Here is a 19,325-nt window from a genome sequence, read left to right on the forward strand (position 1 = left end):
ACAGTAGTCTTGCTTCCAGCTGCTACTTCACTTGCAGTAAGCAAAGTGGTCAGTATGCAATTTCTTTGGGAGTTCGAACGGCATTCCAAGATTAAGAGAAGGAAGATCAGTTCGTGACGGGATACAAAAGGCGGGTATGATTACACCTCAGGCTTCATATAAACACCCATCCTTACCCCAGTACCCACAATTACAGATCAAGACAATCCTATCTGGGGATGATGTGGAGATGCCGGTGATGGACTGGGGTTGACAATTGTAAACAATTTTACAACACCAAGTTATAGTCCAACAATTTTATTTTAAAATTCACAAGCTTTCGGAGGCTTCCTCCTTCCTCCTTCCACATTCACCTGAGGAAGGAGGAAGCCTCCGAAAGCTTGTGAATTTTAAAATAAAATTGTTGGACTATAACTTGGCGTTGTAAAATTGTTTACAACTATCTGGGGATGACAGAGGAGACCTATTTCTGTCATCTCAACGTCACAAGAGAGGCTACACAGAGCAATGCCAGTTCTTTGAGGCCAATCTGCAGACAACTTTTTCTACAGGTCCAGCTCTTCCAGTGGCATTGAAGGTCACTGGTCAACTAAACGTTACCCCACCAGATCCTACCAAAACACCATTGCAGACATATGCCAAATTAACCAGTTGGCTGTCCATAAATGCATCAGGCAAGTGTCACGTTTATTTGCAAGAGCAATACCTTCATCACTTTCCTTGCAGAAAAGAAGCATTAGAATGATAGGGCACACAACTTTTACCAAGAGTGCAGGACATCACAGGTGATATTCACGTGGCCAGCAGGTTCCCACTCCTCCTTTGCCACCACCAGTTGCTCTTGCAGTTGGGACTTATTCCCTTAAATTTTGTACCACCATGTTGTGCTGAAAAATAGTCTTGAGACGCTGCAAGTGGCTTGTGACAGATGTGCCCAACCTATATAACAGCAAGTGGCCAGAAATCATGCAACTGTGTTGAGTTTCGATGCTCTGGTGTGTGAATCAATGGAAGATGTGAGTGTGGCAAAGCTTTCATTTGTACAATGCATCTTGACTATGTGCCCTACTGAGGTACAGGTGTGCATGAGATGCAATAACAGAGCTGAAAGGTTGTGTGAGGGCTTTGGCATGGGTGAGCATTAAATGTGGAATAGATTGACAAGCAACATTTTATGTCAAGGAATCTTGAGACATCAAACTGGTACTGTTGGGTAGATTTACATTAGCAGATACCTTAAAATGTGCTGTCTTCTTCCAAATCTGTTCTGATGTCGTACAGATAATGTTAAGCCTGGCTGCTGCAATCTACCAAGCATGGTGTCCTGCCATTCCCTGGGGAGGATGCCCTGGAGCACCAGTCAAGGCAACACTCCTTGCATCCCCCTCATGCAGCAGCACATCACTTCGCCAGACATCAAAATGAGGTTTGGTTACAGCACAGTTCCACCACATACCTACAAATTATGTTTTATGCCTCCATGGTAATGTTTCCTTCCTTTCAGCCATGACTCTCACTTCTCCCAGCACCCCCCCCCCCAATAGCCTTTGCAAAATCTGCCAATTTTTTGGAATCATTTTTGAGTCTTCAAAAAGGCTCACAAATGTTTGCCCTCAGATGCTGCCACTTCCCTTAAGTAAAAAAAAACCTGAATTTACATAGCATCTTATCACATCCTCAGGATATCCCAAAGCACTTCACATTAATAAGAATTACTTTGGAAGTCCGGTCACTATTGCTGTGTAGGCAAAATACAGCAGTTAACTTGCACATAGCAAGTTCTCACAAACAGCGAATGAGATAAATGATCAGTTAATCTGTTTGGTTGTGTTGTGCTCTGCTGTCTTTCTTCAATTACATCCACCTATTATGCTGTATCTAAGGGTGAAAGGCATATGCTCAAGTTTTGAGAAGGTTTATGACCCACAATCACTAACTCAGAGGCAAGTATGCTATCAGTTGAGCCACATTCCTTTCAATTGAAGCTACAGCCTTTCAGAGCTGAAATCTTCCATATTTCCATTTCTTGTGAGAGGCATCAGTAGCATGGGTAACTTATTTAAATGTGCATTAGCTGCACTCGCATATCTGGTGAGTCCAGCTAACCACTCTACTGGCATGCTAATTGTAACAAAATTGTAAATGTGTTCTTTCTAAACACATTGTCACTACAAAAAGACTTACTATCCATTACAAATAAATAAACTGGGCAATGAAAACAGGTGAGTATATACAAATGATAAACTTATTGAGGGACTCCATTCTTGTCGTTTATGAGATTATCTGGATTATTTTGTTGTAATTTACCGACAGCAATCTAATACCCTAAATAATACCCACAAGAGCATTCTAGCTTCGTAAAAGATATTGCCCCCAGTAAACTGTCCTTTACTCACAGTCCGTCCTGTCAGAGCCTTAACTTAGCACCATAAAGGGGGTTCCGGTCACATGCTGTTTACATCATAAAGTCTACTCGCTTGTTGTTTCTGACATGGTTTCACTGCTGTGCTCATAATAAGTTGAACTTAAGTTCTGAAGCACAAAATAAATTTTAAATATTATATGAGGTTGGGAGATTATAATAAAATCTTTGGATTCACATAACCTCAGAAACCGCAGGAGCTTCTTCTAAATGCCTCGGTAGCCTTTCCAACACACTCCCAGACCTCTGTAATACAGTCCCTGGCCGCCCAGTATATTGAATTACATTAATTTGTAAACAATTTTACAACACCAAGTTATAGTCCAGCAATTTTATTTAAAATTGCTGGACTATAACTTGGTGTTGTAAAATTGTTTACAATTGTCAACCCCAGTCCATCACCGGCATCTCTACATTAATTTGATTTAAAGTTTACTGTACCTCACTTAAAAGGAAAGCGACCTTTTAACAATAATGGATTACAATTTTTTTTTAAAAAAAATGTTAATTTGTCAGAAGTTAAGAACGCTTAAGGAGATCTTCCGAACTTTCGCGATTCTAGCAATTTCATTGGTTCATCATCTGGCCTGATTAAAGCGACGCTGGCCCTGAGAGTGACTGTTGTGAGATCAGTGAAAGGGAAGGGTTAAAGACACGTGTGAAGAAGTTGCGCAGCGAAACGTTTGCGTCATCTCCATGGTGCAACATACATATAAAAAGGTAAAAAAACAGCTGGGCGATCACTGAGAGCGGCGCCGTTTGTTCTGCCCTTTAGAATATTGATACATTCCCCGAGACAATGGAAGAGGAGATTCTCGCTACACTGAAGATTCTAATTATCGGGGAGAGTGGAGTGGGCAAGTCGAGGTAAGAAACAACAAGACAACGTGTCAGTTTCTGGCTGAAATTAACCAGCAACTGGTCTAACCAGACTCGACCTGGGAAGCTTGAAGATGACACGTCAATCCATCGATATAATTATTGCATTTTTTAAAAAAAAAATTTTTTTTTAAAACGCAATATTTCATGACCTTTCCCGGAACTATTACTCCGGCAGACTAGAGAAGCGTAACTGCTTGCGACATCTTGAAACATTTGCCTGAGGAAAAAGATCTTGAAACATTTGCCTGAGGAAGGAGAAAATCTCCGAAAGCTTGTGAATTTAAAATAAAATTGCTGGACTATAACTTGGTGTTGTAAAATTGTTTACAATTGTCAACCCCAGTCCATCACCGGCATCTCCACATCATGCTTGCGACATAATTACTGTATAACATTTTGGTTCCGGTCTCAAGTTAATGGCTTCCTGTTTTGTCCTTAGAAAGCTAAGGTAGTTGTGAGAATAAACCGAATTTACTCAATTTTACTTGCGTATGTTGAATCAATTTAAAGCTGAATGATTTAGAGTGTATTATTCTGATTAATGTAATGCTTAGTTGCTGAGGGTGTCATTCCCAGTGTGTTCTAACCGTATTCCTTGCATGTAAGTCAATATGGATTCAAGGCCCTTGTAACACAATCTGTTACACGGGCCTTGAATCTATATTGACTTACATTGTGAGATTGCCCAAGTTCAAAATCGCATTTTTTTTCATTCTTTCTTCCCCCTCCCTCTTCTTGACCATAACAGAAAATCAGAGATGATTTAGTTATTTCCCCCCTCTCTGCCAGATACTTTCCCCCTCTTTTCTGCACTCGGGCGGGTAACTGGCCAGCGGTATGTAGCTGAGGCCCGAGTGTTAAATACCCCGAGCCTAAAATTTGGGCCTGTGAGTGCGTTCTGTACTTTCCTTGACCCATACCCTCTTGAAACTCGCTGGGAGTCAAGATCGACCCCAGAGCTGTACTGTTCAGGATTCCACATCTGCCTCAATAGATGTGATTTTTCTTTTTCTCCCTCTGCCCATTTCCATATTATTGTTTTGTGCATGGTTTTTTTGAGGTCCCTCCTATCCCTTTTTAAATTAATACATGGATTGCAGGCTACCCCAGTTTGTATGTTCATTCCTTGTATTGGTGTTGAGAATCCTACTAGGGGACAGGTTGCGTTTGCTTTTTTGTTTCCACTACAATTTTGAGCCATCCCATACCTAGGGAAGACAATACTAAAACTGCTTCATAAACCATGTTAACACCCCCCCCCCCCCCACTACTGTAAAAAGTACCTGGTTAAATACTCATCCTAGTATACAAAGCAAAAAGACAAAGTGACCAATGCTACCAATGGCCTAAAGGACTCTTGCTAGATACAGCATATAGTAGATCATTTTTTTGACTTAAGAACATGAATTGTGGATTGTTGCAGCACAGAAATGGGCCATTTGGCCCATCAAGTCTGCACCTATGCCTTTTATATGAGCCACCTCCACTAATCCCACTCCTGCTTGCCCTTTAATAGTTCTCTTTTTCCAAGTAAATATCTAATTTCCTTTTTAACAGTACTTTATAGATTCTGATTCAACAACAGTTTGTGGCAGAGAATTATACATCCTAACTACCCTCTGCCAAATTATTTTCTAACCTCCCCTTTAATTTTTTTGTGATTATCCTAAATTTGTGCCTTTTTTTTAGAAACAATCAATCACTATTTACCTTTATAACCCTTCATAATCTGAAGACCTCTATCCAGTCACTCCTCAGTCTTGGCTCAAATGAAAATTCCCCATACCTCTCGTCTGTCTTCATAACCTCACATCCCTGGTAATATCTTAGTGAATCTATGCTACACTTTTTTTCATTGCTTTTACATCCTTTTTCATATCTGAAAGGCATCTTCTACAGATTTAGTCCCTGCACACTTTCCAAAGACGAGTGAGGATGAGTCTAGAAATTAATCATCCATCAATAATCCATTTTTCATTGAAGAAAAGACAATTGAGACCGGCTAGGATTGAAGCCTTTCATAGAATCATAGAAGTTACAACATGGAAACAGGCCCTTTAATAGAAGGTATAGATCATTGTGATCGTAGAACTAGATGGTGTAACCACAAAATTGTCAGGACTAAAGGAAAATTTTCCCCTCCTTTCTCATTCCTCTACCCCCAGACCAAGTGGTAAACTTATTGCTGTGTGCCTGCATGGACTGTGGTTCAGCTCCAACTGGCTTCTAGGTAGTGCTGCTTAGGCATGTTCTCTGGCTTCACTTTGTTCTGAGTTTTTTAATACAAACTGTTCTGGATGTGAGCTTTCCATATATTGCAGTGAGGGTCAGCCCTAATTCTTTTTCAGTATGATGACTTACACACATACCCTGAATAATATCCAGAACTGTTTCTGTATTGGGGTAGAGGGGAGGAGAATCCACGTCTGCCTTCCTTTTGTAGGACAAGGATCGGTGGTCACCTAAGCCAAATAATCAAGAAAACCTAATTAGATTATGAATAGAGAGGAAGCAGTTTATACAAAAAAAAGTTTTTCAGTGAAATGCTTGATTTCATACTGCTTCATTACCTCCTTATTCAGAATTGGAAGTTGCTGCTCTGAAATCCAACAGATGCCAGACATACCTACTGTACTTTTTCCCCAGCATTTAAGTTGTCCTCTCATCTCAACAAACTCTACCTAGGCTGCTCCTCAATGAGCCTACCAGGGGCTGTGCTCTGACCTGGGAGAAAGGGGGGAAAAACTTATCACTGCACTCTGAGTATCATAGTAGGTACTGCATATGAGGAGGCCTTTCGGCCCATCGTGCCTGTGCCGGATCTTTGAAAGAGCTACCCAATTAGTCCCATTCCCCTGCTCTTGCCCCATAGACCTTTTTTAATTTTTTTCCCTCTTTGAAAGTTACTATTGAATCTGCTTCCATCACCCTTTCAGGCAGTGCATTGCAGATCATAACAACTCGCTGCATTATTTTAAAAAAAAATCCTCGTCTCCTCTGGCTCTTTTGCCAATCACCGTAGATCTGTGTCCTCTGGTTACCGACCCTTCTGGAAACAGTTTCTGCTTATTTACTCTATCAAAACTATTCATGATTTTGAACACCTCTCTCAAATCTCCCCTTGTCCTTCTCTGCTGTAAGGACAACAACCCCAGCTTTTCTAGTCTCTCCACATAACTGAAGTCCCTTATCCCTGGTACCATTCTGGTAAATCTCTTCTGCACCCTCTAAGGCCTTGACATTCTTCCTAAGGCGTGGTGCCCAGAATTGAACACAATATTCCAGCTGAGGCCTAACCAGTGTTTTATAAAAGTTTAGCATCACTTCTATGGGGATGATTTTAAACCCCAAGAACGGGCTGGTGGGAGTTGAAAATAGTTTTTTTTTTTTGGATCACAACCGCAAAATTTTCGGACTTTGCATTCCCAGTGGGAAGCCTGTACTTTTCTGCGCTGACGTTAAACCCGGAAATAAAGCCATGTTGCGGCCCAATAAATGACTACTTTCAACTTTCTCCCGTTTTTGGGGTTTAAAATCACCCCCAATGCCTCTATTAAAGCCCAGGATCCCATATGCTTTTTTAATAGCCTTCTCAACTTGTCCTGCCACCTTCAAAGATTTGTGTATGTGAACCTCCAAGTCTTTGTTCCTGCACCCCCCCCTTTTTTTTTAAATTGTACCATTTAGTTTACATTGCCTCTCCTCAGTCTTCCTGCCAAAATGTATCACTTCACACTTCTGTGTTAAATTTCATCTGCCCAGTTCACCAGTCTGTCTGTCACCCTGAAGTCTCTTACTATCCTCCACATTGTTTACTACATTTCCAAGTTTTGTGTCCTCTGCAAACTTTGAAATTACACCCTCTACACCCAAGTCCAGGTCATTTAATATATATCAAAGAGCAGTGGTCCTAATACTGACCCCTGGGGACTATATACTTTCCTCCAGTCCGAAAACAACTGTTCACCACCACTCTGCTTTCTTTCTGTCCCTTAGCCAATTTTGTATCCTTACTGCCACTGTCCCTTTAACCCCATGGGCTTTGATTTTGCTAACAAGTCTATTTTTTCTGGTACTTTGTCAAATGCTTTTGAAGTCCATATACACATCAACCGCACTACCCTCTCCTAACGAGTGGTTTCCTTTCAGCCAGTTGTGCCTAAATTAGGGTATGGTAGCCTACTGGTTATGGTACTGGACCAGGAGCCCAGAGATTAAGGGGTCAAATCCCACAATGGCAAATTGTGAAATTAAATTCAATAAATCTGGTAATTTGTGGGCTGGTACCAGGGAAAAGGAAATAACCATAAAAGTTGCTGTTTTGTCATTTTATAAACTCTACTGGTTCACTAATGTCCTTCAGAGAAGAGAGCCTGCCGCCCACCCAGTCTGGCCTACACACGACTCCACATCCACACCATGTGGTTGACTGTTAATGCTCTGAGTAATGAGGGATGGAATACAAATGCTGCCTTATTAGTGCTGTCCACATCCCAAGGACAAATAGAAAACAAATCATGCTGCCTGAACCCCAGCTGTGAGTACAGTTTAAAGCTGGGTCTCCTCAAAGAATCCAGTGTTGTGTGGCATTGAAATTTACCCAATTGCTTACATTTCCATAATCGAAGGACTGGAAGCATTTGTTTAGGATGTAAAATGTTTTTCACACATGGAACTTTTTTTTTAGCATTTTGCCTTGCATCATACCAAAGAATTCCTATTGTGATATTCTCAAGTTACCAGTCACCAGTGTATCTGCACAGTATATATCTAAACAAAGGGACAAGATGTGTTGTACCAAATTAACCTCGGTTGGAACATAACTGACAAACTACACTTTTAATTCTAAGTCTAGATTCAATGCACAGTCAAACAAAGTGCTGCACAATACAGTGGGTGAATTAGTGCAGAAAACACTTGCATTTACTGAATATAAGCCCTCTGATTAGCAGTTGAATCTGGTTGTTCTTGAACTTGACTGAATTTAACTTTTTTTCAAGGAGAAGGGAGAATTGAACAAAGTCTTGCTACTTGGGTAGTGTGATGGATGTTGAAAATGACCGTAACAAAAACTTGTCTCATCAAATTGATTCTAATAGGTGCTGAGACCATGGAGGACTGGGGTGCCAATGCAAGACCAACATCTTCCATTGATCTATTGGTTCTTTGTTCAGTGGATCAAATCTGCATGTAAACCTCTGGTGTATTTTCCAAGGTGACATCTTTAGTTTAGTGGCAACATCCTCACCTCTGTGTCAGAAGGCGTGGGCCCAAGTCCCATTTCAGGCTGACAGTGCAGCACTCCCTCAGTACTGAACTGTCAGAGGCACCGTCTTTTGGATGGATGGTCTACCTTCTTTAGTGGACATGAATAGTGTGCCATGGCACACTACTCAAAAGAGCAGGGAAGTTTTCCAGTGTCCTGATCAATAATGCTCAACTGACTTCACTAAAACTGATTATCTGGTCATTTATCCCATTGCTGTTTGTGGGATTTTGCTGTACACAAATTGGATGCCGTGTTTCCCTATATAATGACAAATCTCTAATCTGTGATGTTAGCTGATGCCAGCTGGGTGGCCGTAAGGATGCTTCAATTGGCCTTGGCCCTTCTGCATTAGGGAGAAGGGAAATTCCTGCCACCTTCCTCAGTCTTCCTGCCAAAATGTATCACTTCACACTTCTGTGTTAAATTTCATCTGCCCAGTTCACCAGTCTGTCTGTCACCCTGAAGTCTTTTACTATCCTCCACATTGTTTATTACATTTGCAAGTTTTGTGTCCTCTGCAAACTTTGAAATTACACCCTCTACACCCAAGTCCAGGTCATTTAATATATATCAAAGAGCGAGAGGGTTCTCTCTCGTGATGTCTATCCAGAAAATAGCTAAGCTGTGATGCACCCTCATGCTGTTGAATGGTGGACAAGCCAAACTTTGGTAACCTTGGGAAAGATGGCCCCAGGATGACACACCTGGTGATTGAAGTGCAGAACCAAGTCTGCCATCTGTGTGGAGACTCTCTCTAACCCAATTATCTGAATCTGTCAGATCTGTAGTATTCCTGGACCCAGCTAGCCTGACTTACTAATGGAACTTAGAGGGGTGGACCTGGGACTCTGGCTTGGGATTCCTCCCACTTTGCTGTAGATAATTTTGTAAGCCATTGCTCCAACAGATATGTGATCCTAGCTAGACAAGCAGCTCTGGTAACCTGTGGTAGCTGATACTTGAGGGTGGGGGATGTCTCCAAGCATTGACTTTCTGAATTTGGGTAATTGAGATGTGCTGTTTGTATTGAGGGTAGGTGTAGCCTGATTTTTGAGATTCCTAAATTGGTGTTTTAGATACTCAGCTGGCAAAAAAATAAATTCTGATACAATTTTTTATAAATACTAAATTATATATTTTTTTGTATTTTAGCCTTCTACTAAGGTTCACAGATGGCACATTTGACTCTGAAATTGGTTCAACTATTGGTGAGGTTTAAACTTTTTATATCATTATATACTATAACATTTTAGATGCATGAAAGCCAATTTGATTCTGGAAATACCTATGTTCCTTGATTAAATGCAATTTTTTTTTCAGGGGTTGACTTTAAAGTGAAAGCCATAAGATTTGATGGAAACAGCGTCAAACTTGCAATCTGGGTAAGTTCAACTGCATGATTGTAAAACTGTTTTGTAATGTATAAACTGCCTGTATTATGTGGGCCAGACCCTTCCTTTGATTCTTCCTATCGATGCTGTGACTATTATGTTGCATATGTCCTGCAGGCACACAGATTGGTATTCTCATTTAACAATTCTCTTTCCACTTCAACAATTATGACTGACTGACCTATGTCACCTGGTTATTTTTAGATAATCGATTCGGGGGGAGAAACTATTAGAAGATAAGAGGCACTTGTAGCTGTTCTTTGTGGATTAAAATGTGCATTTAATCTTTAGTTCACTTTTATATCTACTACTTCCAATGCATGGGTGAGCCACTATATAAGGTGAGTTAGGACCAGAGGTACACCCCCTATCCAGTCATGGTGGCTGAGTAGAAGTCTACTGCACAACCTTTTACCCAGCTGACAGAAAAGTGTAGTTCTGAAAACAATCTGGACAAATGGAGAGCTTATATCTGCCATTTAGGTGATTATAATAAAACAATGTTCTGGCAGTTTACTCTTTCCCAAGATCTCAAAACTGTAGAACCTCTTTTATGTCACTTAGTTTTTCCTTGCTTCTTCAAGCATTGAAAACCCAGGTTTAGCTTCCCTAAACATTATTTTCTGATTTACCTCATTTTCTTTCTCTTCTGCCTTTCAACCATAATGGTGTCCAGAAAGGGCCTTGGTCCTTCATTTTGGTTTCTCATTTGTAAGACTTTTCTGAAAAAAAACTCTACCATTCCTTTTTATAACATTAAAGGGAATTTTCTGAGATGAATACTCTTACCTCAACCACCAAGAGAAGCAAAGCTGATCTATCCCAATGAATATCTAGGAAGCACCCCACTCAGTGAAAACTACACTGCCCCTAGACCTGAATCCCTAGGCCAAAATGTTAAATGCTCAAACATCTAGTTAGTGACACTGAGATGGCTTCTATTGCTAAGGAACTTGATGCAGCAGGTTGAAAGTGCCAGGCAGGCATTTTAATAAAGTTTGAAGTCTGTGTTGTAAATCGTGCATAATTTAATTATCTGAATGGTTTGAAGAGGATTTTCACTCCTTTGGATTAGTCCGATCCATCTTGAATAGAATCTATCATTTATATTACTATCAAGATTCATTATTTTCATACGTTACCAGGATCTCGTCATGTCTTTGTTTTACTTTGGTTATTATTCACTTGTGTTGCTAGTCCTTCAGCTCTGATTTTGTTTGATTTTGATAGGATACAGCTGGACAGGAGCGCTTCCGGACATTAACACCAAGCTATTACAGAGGCGCTCAAGGTGTTATTTTAGGTAAGGAGAAATCTATCAATTTGGTATTAAAGGTTCTGTGTTGTCAGCAATTTTTATCTTGCAGGGGAGGAAAATTTGGCCAGACCATTCCTGCTCTGCCGAATCATGCTTCCTTATCCTGAATCAGGATTGACCTGAAGAAAGGGGTTTGAACCTCAAGTAGTGGCTCCTAACTAAACCCTCCCACCTTCCAAGTTGTTGAGTAGAGGTTGGTGCAGTGGGCTCATTGCAGCATCTTAGTGCAGTTTCTGATTTAGTTTAGGGAGGAGACTCGTGTATATATAGTACATGAGCATCATCTAACAGGTACTTTTTTTAGTTCAGCACAATCTGGAAGTTGAAAGCTGCCTTTACATTGGCTCTTAGTGGAATGTTAGGGCCTCTGGTTTCTGATGCTCAGGTCTTCTGTAGCCAGCAACAATCCCTGAATAAACTTCTCAATTTCACTGAGGCCAACTGCTAGGAGGTCTCATTTTATTACTGAGTCTTCCTGATGGTTGTCCTTGAGGCATCTGGTAAGTTTACCTTGGGGCTGCTGCTGGTCGTGTGAAACCGGCAGCCCTAACGCCGCACTACATGCAACTTCTTTTAGCTGCTTTATATTGCAAGAAAAGGAAGTCTGGACTGTACTTAATTTGTTTTACTCGCACTTCTTAATCAGCAGATTAACACCTTATCGCATTATGATGTACATCATTTGAGGGAGTTTTGGTCTGGAATGTGCTTAAGTTGAATTACTTTGCCCACATCTCGGATGGATTTTTGAGCAAGAGGATCAGCCAACAATTCACAATTAATGCAATGTTCCAAGTTAGCAGGTCCTTTTTTTTTCTTTTCAAAAGCATTTTAATTTGCAGCAAACATGAATTTGTAATGGCAAGGATTACATTAGCATTAATGTTCCAAAACCAAATGATTAATATCTCTTTAAAATTTTAGATTACTATCTATTACAAAGTACAATGCTCTATTTGTGTCAAGGGAAATACAAAAAGAAACCAATATGAATTTACAGACATATATTTAGATCATTTCTGGGCAATGTTTTGAAAGTGACCAATAATTACTTTAGCTTGGTGATTTCTAGAAAAGCTGTTCAGACCATCAAATTTATGTAGTTGGCTTGTAGTAACTCTTTTCTCCTCTTTGAAGGTTTAATTTTAAATTTTGTTGCAGTGTATGATGTCACGAGAAGAGAAACTTTTGCAAAGCTCGAGAACTGGCTGAATGAGTTGGAAACCTACAGCACAAAACATGGAATCGTAAAGATGCTGGTTGGAAACAAAATTGATAAGGTAAATTTTAAAATATTTTAGACTTGCAACACTAAAACAAATATCACTTTTTGGATTATGAGCATTAATATTCTTTTGTAAATGCCTTCATGTATCATAGTTTTTGTGTATACAGCTTTCACTGGCAAAAGACTGATTTTTGAATGAGATTTTGTGATCATGGAACTTCAGCTTAAAGTGCTAAACAAAATGACCTAAAGGTTTTGATGAATAAAAGTGGAGATGAAAGATGTTATTTTAGGATTGTAAGAAATGTAATTTGTATCTGGGGGCTATTAGGATGCAAGTTTGATTCCTAACACAGAAAATTTGCAATTGTGCTTGGGATCAAAGGCTGAAGTGATATAGGGAGGAGGGGTGAAAGACCATATAGGATGGCATATTTGGAGCTTGGAAGGAATGAAACAAAAGGAAAGTCAGCTTTTTCTTTAGGAGTACTAGCATCTGTATCTAGATAAAAGAAAGGAGAATTTACAGGTTATAAGACCATTTTGACTTAGTAACAGCATTAAGAAGTGGGTCAGTTCCAGTTCATTTTATAACTGGGAGCAGTAGCCGCCACATGCTCCATCCTGACTGGATGTGGAGTCAGGCTGCTAATGGGGTGGGAAATCAGCAGTTAACTTTAAGATTGTTCTAGCCACTCTAATGGATCATTACCTCTGTAAATCCACCATGATAAAGTTGGTTAAGAACCCCTTTGATCCAAACACCTGGTGCGATGAGCAGTGTAGTCACGAAAGACAGCTGAATAGAAAACATGATTTGCCACAATATAGTACCAGATCTGATGGAAAAGGAAGAGTGGGATATGAAACCTTCCATGCTAGCCAGAATAACATTTGTTACTTCATTGGTGCTAAGCCAAAAAAAAAATTAAAAACTGCAAAGAATTTTTGTGCTGCTTCTACTGTGTCTTTTCACTTGTAAATCTGAATGCAGACTCCATGCCCTGTAATATCTGTAATAAATCCACTATATTTAGTGTGGCTATGTTAGCATGTAACATCTATAGTATGCTGATAGCTTTAAAAATTGTTTTAAAATTTATTTTTGTTAGCAAAATCGTGAAGTTGACCGCAATGAAGGACTGAGATTTGCCAGAAAACATTCAATGCTTTTTATAGGTAAGTGCCATATCTTTGGGCTATTTTTTTCCCCCTGTTCCAGTTCTATTTTTGCTACCAATTTTCTTTTCTCCTCCTGTCCTGAAGGCATTGGGTCCTTGATTGGATAAAGTCCCACAGGTTCTGGGCACCCTCTGGTACTCAACTAACTTCAAGTATGTCACAGCTCACTATCTAGGGTTACGCATGAAGGTAGGACGGAAAAGAGGAAGGGACTGCAGAAATCCAAGCTAAGCTCAATCCTGTCTTTGCCTGACGTTCTCGGGTGCGTGTGCACATAATCTTCCTACAGCTCCCGACCTTGCTGCTCCGGGATCTTGAGGGCACTCCTACTACCATTCCCGCTGAGATCCTCAGACAGGGATTGAAACCTGGGACTTTCCTGGTCGGTGTGATTCCACTATTCACTGTCTTAACCAGGATGTGGAGATGCTGGTGATGGACTGGGGTGTACAAATGTAAGGAATCTTACAACACCAGGTTATAGTCCAACAGTTTTATTTGAAAATCACAAGCTTTCGGAGGCTTTTTCCTCTAAGGAGAAAGCCTCCGAAAGCTTGTGATTTTCAAATAAAACTGTTGGACTATAACCTGGTGTTGTAAGATTCCTTACATTTGTCTTAACCAGGAGGAGCCTTTGAATCATTTTAGAGAACTGCAAAATTGTCTTGGAGCTTCATTGGACTTGGTTAATTATTTGAAGCCATATGCAGTAGCACTCTGACATCTTTGGCATATTTCAAAACCAGTAATTAAGTTGACCGAAGCATTCGCCCCATGGAGAACTGCTTGAGAAGTGGTTGTTGGGCATGTATGAGCTTTTTTTGTTTGTCTCTGCTTTGCATCCTTCACTGCCACTCCCAATTTAGAGCACAAGACTGTTGAGATTATGGTGAGTTCTGGGCAGCTGTGAGCTCCTGGACTTTGATTTGCCTTGGGGAGTATGAGCAACTTCCCAGAGTGTTCCTGAATTAACTGCAGGTTTGTTTTTGCCTTTCCTATTGATGAACTGTGTGCAAGGTTGCCTGTAGACTGGATGGGGCCAGACTTGATAGGCTGGATGGTCTCTTTTTGTATGTATATCACTATGTGCGATGAGGAGGAAAATCCAATCATCGTAGTAAAAACAGCCTTGATGTTTGTTTATCTGTTGGGAGATTACTAAAACTCAATGTATTTTTTTTGTTTTTGCAGAGGCCAGTGCTAAAACCTGTGACGGAGTAGAGTGTGCATTTGAGGAAGTGGTAGAAAAAATTATCCAAACGCCAGGACTATGGGAGGCTGAGGGATACAATAAAGGTGTGAAATTATCTGACTCCACAGCCAGTCAGGATGGAGCATGTGGCGGCTACTGCTCCCTGTTATAAACGAACTGGAACTGACCCACTTCTTAATGCTGTTACTAAGTCAACAGTATTTTAAGTGTTATTTGCCACGTTGTCTGTAAGCACAAAGCTGCTGTCAGCTAGGATCTCGGACAACTAAAGTGATATGAGATGAGAACTCTTTGCCTTAACAAAGCCTTTTATGTACCTTTTTTTGTTAGAATTGTAATATCCTTCTGACAAACCAACACAGGCATGTGTGTCGTTCCACTTTAATGTTTCCCTGTCTTAAATCCAATGTGGTATTTTAACTAACCTGAAGAAGTTTCAGATATAGATTTCATATTGGTCTGCAAACAGTACTGATACTAATCAAAAATGGAAGGCTGTGATATGTTATAATGGTCTCAAAGTTGTGTGGACCAACGTAAGGCTCATTGTTCCTTCTGAGATTTAATGTTATTTCCCTGATCTTGATGAGCTTCATCTGTGTCTCCTGCCTTTTGTGCCTGATTTCAGGTGACCTTTGGATATGTGGTCTCCTAACATCTTGTCTTTTTTTCCTTTTACATGATGAGGGACAAATTAGGGAGCTGCTGATTTGTTCCCCTCAAGGACAGAGCCATGGTTTGAATCCAATCTTGGGACCTCTTTTTAATGTTGCTGTATCCTTCTGCCCTGCTGCATAAATACAAACACTACAAAGGCACTTGAATATATTATAGCTCTCTGGTGCAAAATCATCTTTCAATGCCATAAATTCAGAATTGACATGTTTATTGGATAAACATTTATTGCTAAGACTTAACTCATTGTGGGCAGTCTGTCTATAAACGTTACTCTTAAAAGGACTGTGTTGACGACATGGCTTACCGGTGAATATGGTTTGTATTGTGGCCTTCATTGGGTGTACGATAATACTGATCTTGCATTGGTTTGTTTGCAATATTAAGTTTTAATCTAAATCACATCCCTGGGTAGAGGGTGAAGGTAGCACTACAACAATCTGCTGCAGCGTGATCTGCTCCTATCACCACAAAATGGCAGCTCCACCATGAATGGTTTATATGCAGAGCTCCTGATGACCTAGGCCTTTTTAACACTGGTTTCACTTGTGTTTTAAACTGTTTGCACAATTTCTAAAAGGAAGTGTAACCTATTTATTAATGTCTTTCCAAATGATCCACCACTTAGACTCTAGTTGGGATTTAAGTGGGTAACAGTATTCACAAACTATTTTCGAAAGGGAAAGAAACTGTTGTAAGATGGTTCTACGAAAGTTCCAAATGTACTTGTAAGGGTCAGAGTTAATAAATAGCAACTAAAAAAAAAAATCCCAAATTTTTAAACACTGTCTTTTGTGCCTGATTTTTTTTTAAAAATCGTCTTGTGGGAAAGCTGGGTTGTTGTGAATTGGATGGTTGTAGTTGTTCCTCTTGGCTTTTCTTCCCTCTGTTCCTGAAGGTGTTGGCTCCTTGCTAGGGGATAGTTTCATGGGTGCCAGGTGGCCAATTCATCCAACTGGCTATTCTTCAAAGCTTAGACTTTGAGGCCTGGTGTTTTGCTCTGCTATCCTTGCCCAAATCGGGCAGGAAAATTGGATGGGGAGGCCTAGTGCTGCCTCCCTGCTCAAACTAATTAATAACTGCTCCTCCCTTCCCTCAACAGAACTGATGCTGGCCGCCCTTTCCCTATCTGCTGTATACAAATGCCAGCAGGGAGGTAGGGCCCACTTTCCTGGCCCACTTCCTTCATTCACCCCTCGCCACCATTTCAGGACTGCCAAGTGAAGCCTGGTGGTACCCTGGGGTAGTGGTGGAAAAGCCCCACTCTCCCAACTGAGGGAGCGGGCCTTGTAGCAGCCTCCACTTTGGCCCAATCCCATACCTCCTGAAGGCCTCTGTCTCTGAGGGCTTCAGTAGAAGACTTGATTCAGCCTTTGGGACTCTTCTGCCCCTTTTGAGTGGCCTCCCTCCTGTGTTTGTGCCGCACCTGCAGTCCTACTGCTGCACTGCCTGGATTTTCCTTGATCCCCTGGCATTCATGAATACAAAATAATCCTTGACCCAGGGAGCTGCACTAGGATGGTGGGCAGAAGTCCCACCTGACCATGTAGGGGTAGATTGAGGAAAGTCCAGCCTTTGAGTATCAGTAACTGAGCACGATCTTCTCACCCAGACCACTTGCAATAGTGGGTTTGTTAGATATTTATTAGGAGCAGGAACCCTGTCTTTTATTTTCTTCCTGCCACCCCCACCGCCCCAAACTGGGCCAGTGAGGAGGCCATTTGTAATGGTCCTACCACTACCCCAGCTGACATCAACTAACTTGGCACAAACCAGAATCACACCTGGGATCCTCTTTGGTCTATGTGGCTAAGTTAATCATGGTCCTAACTAATTGAGCCTTATATTGGATATCTGCAGGATTCAGCAGCTTTTGTTAGATTACAGTTTAAATGATTACAAAGGAATCTGCCTCTGTTGAATGGTATTTCTAAACTTTTTGAAGTGGAAAGAAAAAAAACTGCTAATAAGTTCCATCTATTCCTTCATGTGATATCCGTTTGTCGGCCTGCTGTTCTCTTCTGTGTGACCTACTTCTGAACTGAGCCTGCAAGACATCCTGAATAGATTGCCCCCAGCAGCATTTATCTTTAACCTTTTCTAAGCAGCAAGAAGGTTATTGAGAGTTTATTTGTGTTTTAAAATGTGCTCACCACCCTGCAGCCAAGTAAGTTTCTTACAGGCTTCCATGGAAGTAGTAAATCTTGTAATATTTTCAGTTCTTGTGACCTTTTGGATGAAACACCATTAAGATGGCACTTTGAATGGTTTGTTCTGACAGAGGGACATGTATTGTGGATACATCATGTCAACTTTTGGGTTTTATCAGTGTAGAGTACAATCACCACTTGTGGCTTTTTAAGGCAAAATTTTAACATTCTTGTGTGGTATAGGAGTTAATATTATGTGCAATAATTTTTGACTATTTCTGCAATGTCAGCATCACAAAAAAAGGTCTCTTTCTGGTGTGATAGATCTGTCTTGTTTCAGATCTTAAGAATCTCTGCTCTTTTCTATATGTTGATTTTACTTAAGTGTTAAAAGAGATCAACTCACCCAGGTGATATTTTGGCTTTTGCAGTTGTCCCATGTGGAGGTCCTGTGAGCAAGAGTCACATAAGTTTGCTTTATCTAGAAGGTGTGTAAATTGCTTGCCCAGACTCTTGAGAAGGTGTCATGGTGCCATTTGAAATCTATTTTCAGTTGTTAATCCTTTTTTCCCCACTTGGCTTCAGAAGGAAAGAGGCATGCATTCAAGCTGGAGTCCAGGTATTCCAGTTCATTTCTCCATTACAAGCTGTAAGCAACTCCATGAGGTGTGTTTGTCAGTTTTTTTGATGTGGAGATGCCGGTGATGGACTGGGGTGGACAAATGTAAGGAGTCTTGCAACACTAGGTTATAGTCCAACCGCTTTATTTAATCAAGGACACATGGTACAAATTTCTAAACACTGCTACTTATTTTGGAATGGTTTAAAATAATAGTGAGAAATCAAATATTCTAAGACTGTGTTGCTGCTGAATTGATCTGTTTTCTTCTGTTACTTCTGTGTCTTAATAAACATCAATTAGTAATTTTCAGCATAAACCATGTGGTCTATTGGTATGCTAATTTTCCACTTTTTTTTGACAGAGCAGAAACTCTAGGGGTATCTCTGACTGCTTCCAGTGCACAGACTAACCGTAAAAGGGTTCATTGTTCGCCCTGGGCAGGCTTTATCTAAATACTTTGCACGCAAAGATTCTGATCCTATGGAGTGTAGGCTCAACTGTGGAAGCTCGTGCTTGTGTGGTGCATGAGTAGAAAGTATCAGAGCTTAAATTGTAACAATTGGCTCTTCAAGATGTGGCTTTAACGTTTTTTTCTGGTGGGGGAGGCGACTCAGTGAAAATCCTGGAAGATGTAATGTTTTTTTCCTTCCTGATCCCTTGGAAGGTGGGATAAGAGATTGCTTCTGATATTTGCTGGTGGTGTGGGTATACATCCATAAGGAATTGAATGTATTGGGTGAGTATCTTATGTTTTGAAGCTGAGAAATCCCTGTGGTTCTACCCTCTTATGTACAGGCATTCCTGGAACAGTATAAGAGACTGCCACTAGAGGGATAAGTGTTCATATTCTTGTATCCTACATCACTGGCATCATTGGGCCACTCAACATGCACATGTGCCGGGAGGTGTGGGATATACCTCGTTTCTATTATCCATTTGCACACAAATCCACCAGTGTTAATTTGAAATATTT

General features: G+C 40.6%; 1 protein-coding gene across 1 annotated transcript; it reads left to right on the plus strand.

The window, feature by feature from the left end:
* The first annotated feature begins 3,063 nt into the window (after nt 1–3,063).
* Nucleotides 3,064–18,668, plus strand: LOC137299936 (ras-related protein Rab-18-like). The gene is made up of 7 exons (XM_067968942.1): nt 3,064–3,289; nt 9,726–9,781; nt 9,894–9,955; nt 11,195–11,267; nt 12,444–12,562; nt 13,623–13,689; nt 14,884–18,668. Exons 1-7 carry the CDS (start codon nt 3,222–3,224, stop codon nt 15,054–15,056), a joined length of 618 nt encoding a protein of 205 aa, XP_067825043.1. The 5' UTR covers nt 3,064–3,221; the 3' UTR covers nt 15,057–18,668.
* The last annotated feature ends 657 nt before the right edge of the window (nt 18,669–19,325 follow it).

Source organism: Heptranchias perlo, chromosome 30 (assembly GCF_035084215.1).
Source record: "Heptranchias perlo isolate sHepPer1 chromosome 30, sHepPer1.hap1, whole genome shotgun sequence".
Lineage (NCBI taxonomy): Eukaryota > Metazoa > Chordata > Chondrichthyes > Hexanchiformes > Hexanchidae > Heptranchias > Heptranchias perlo.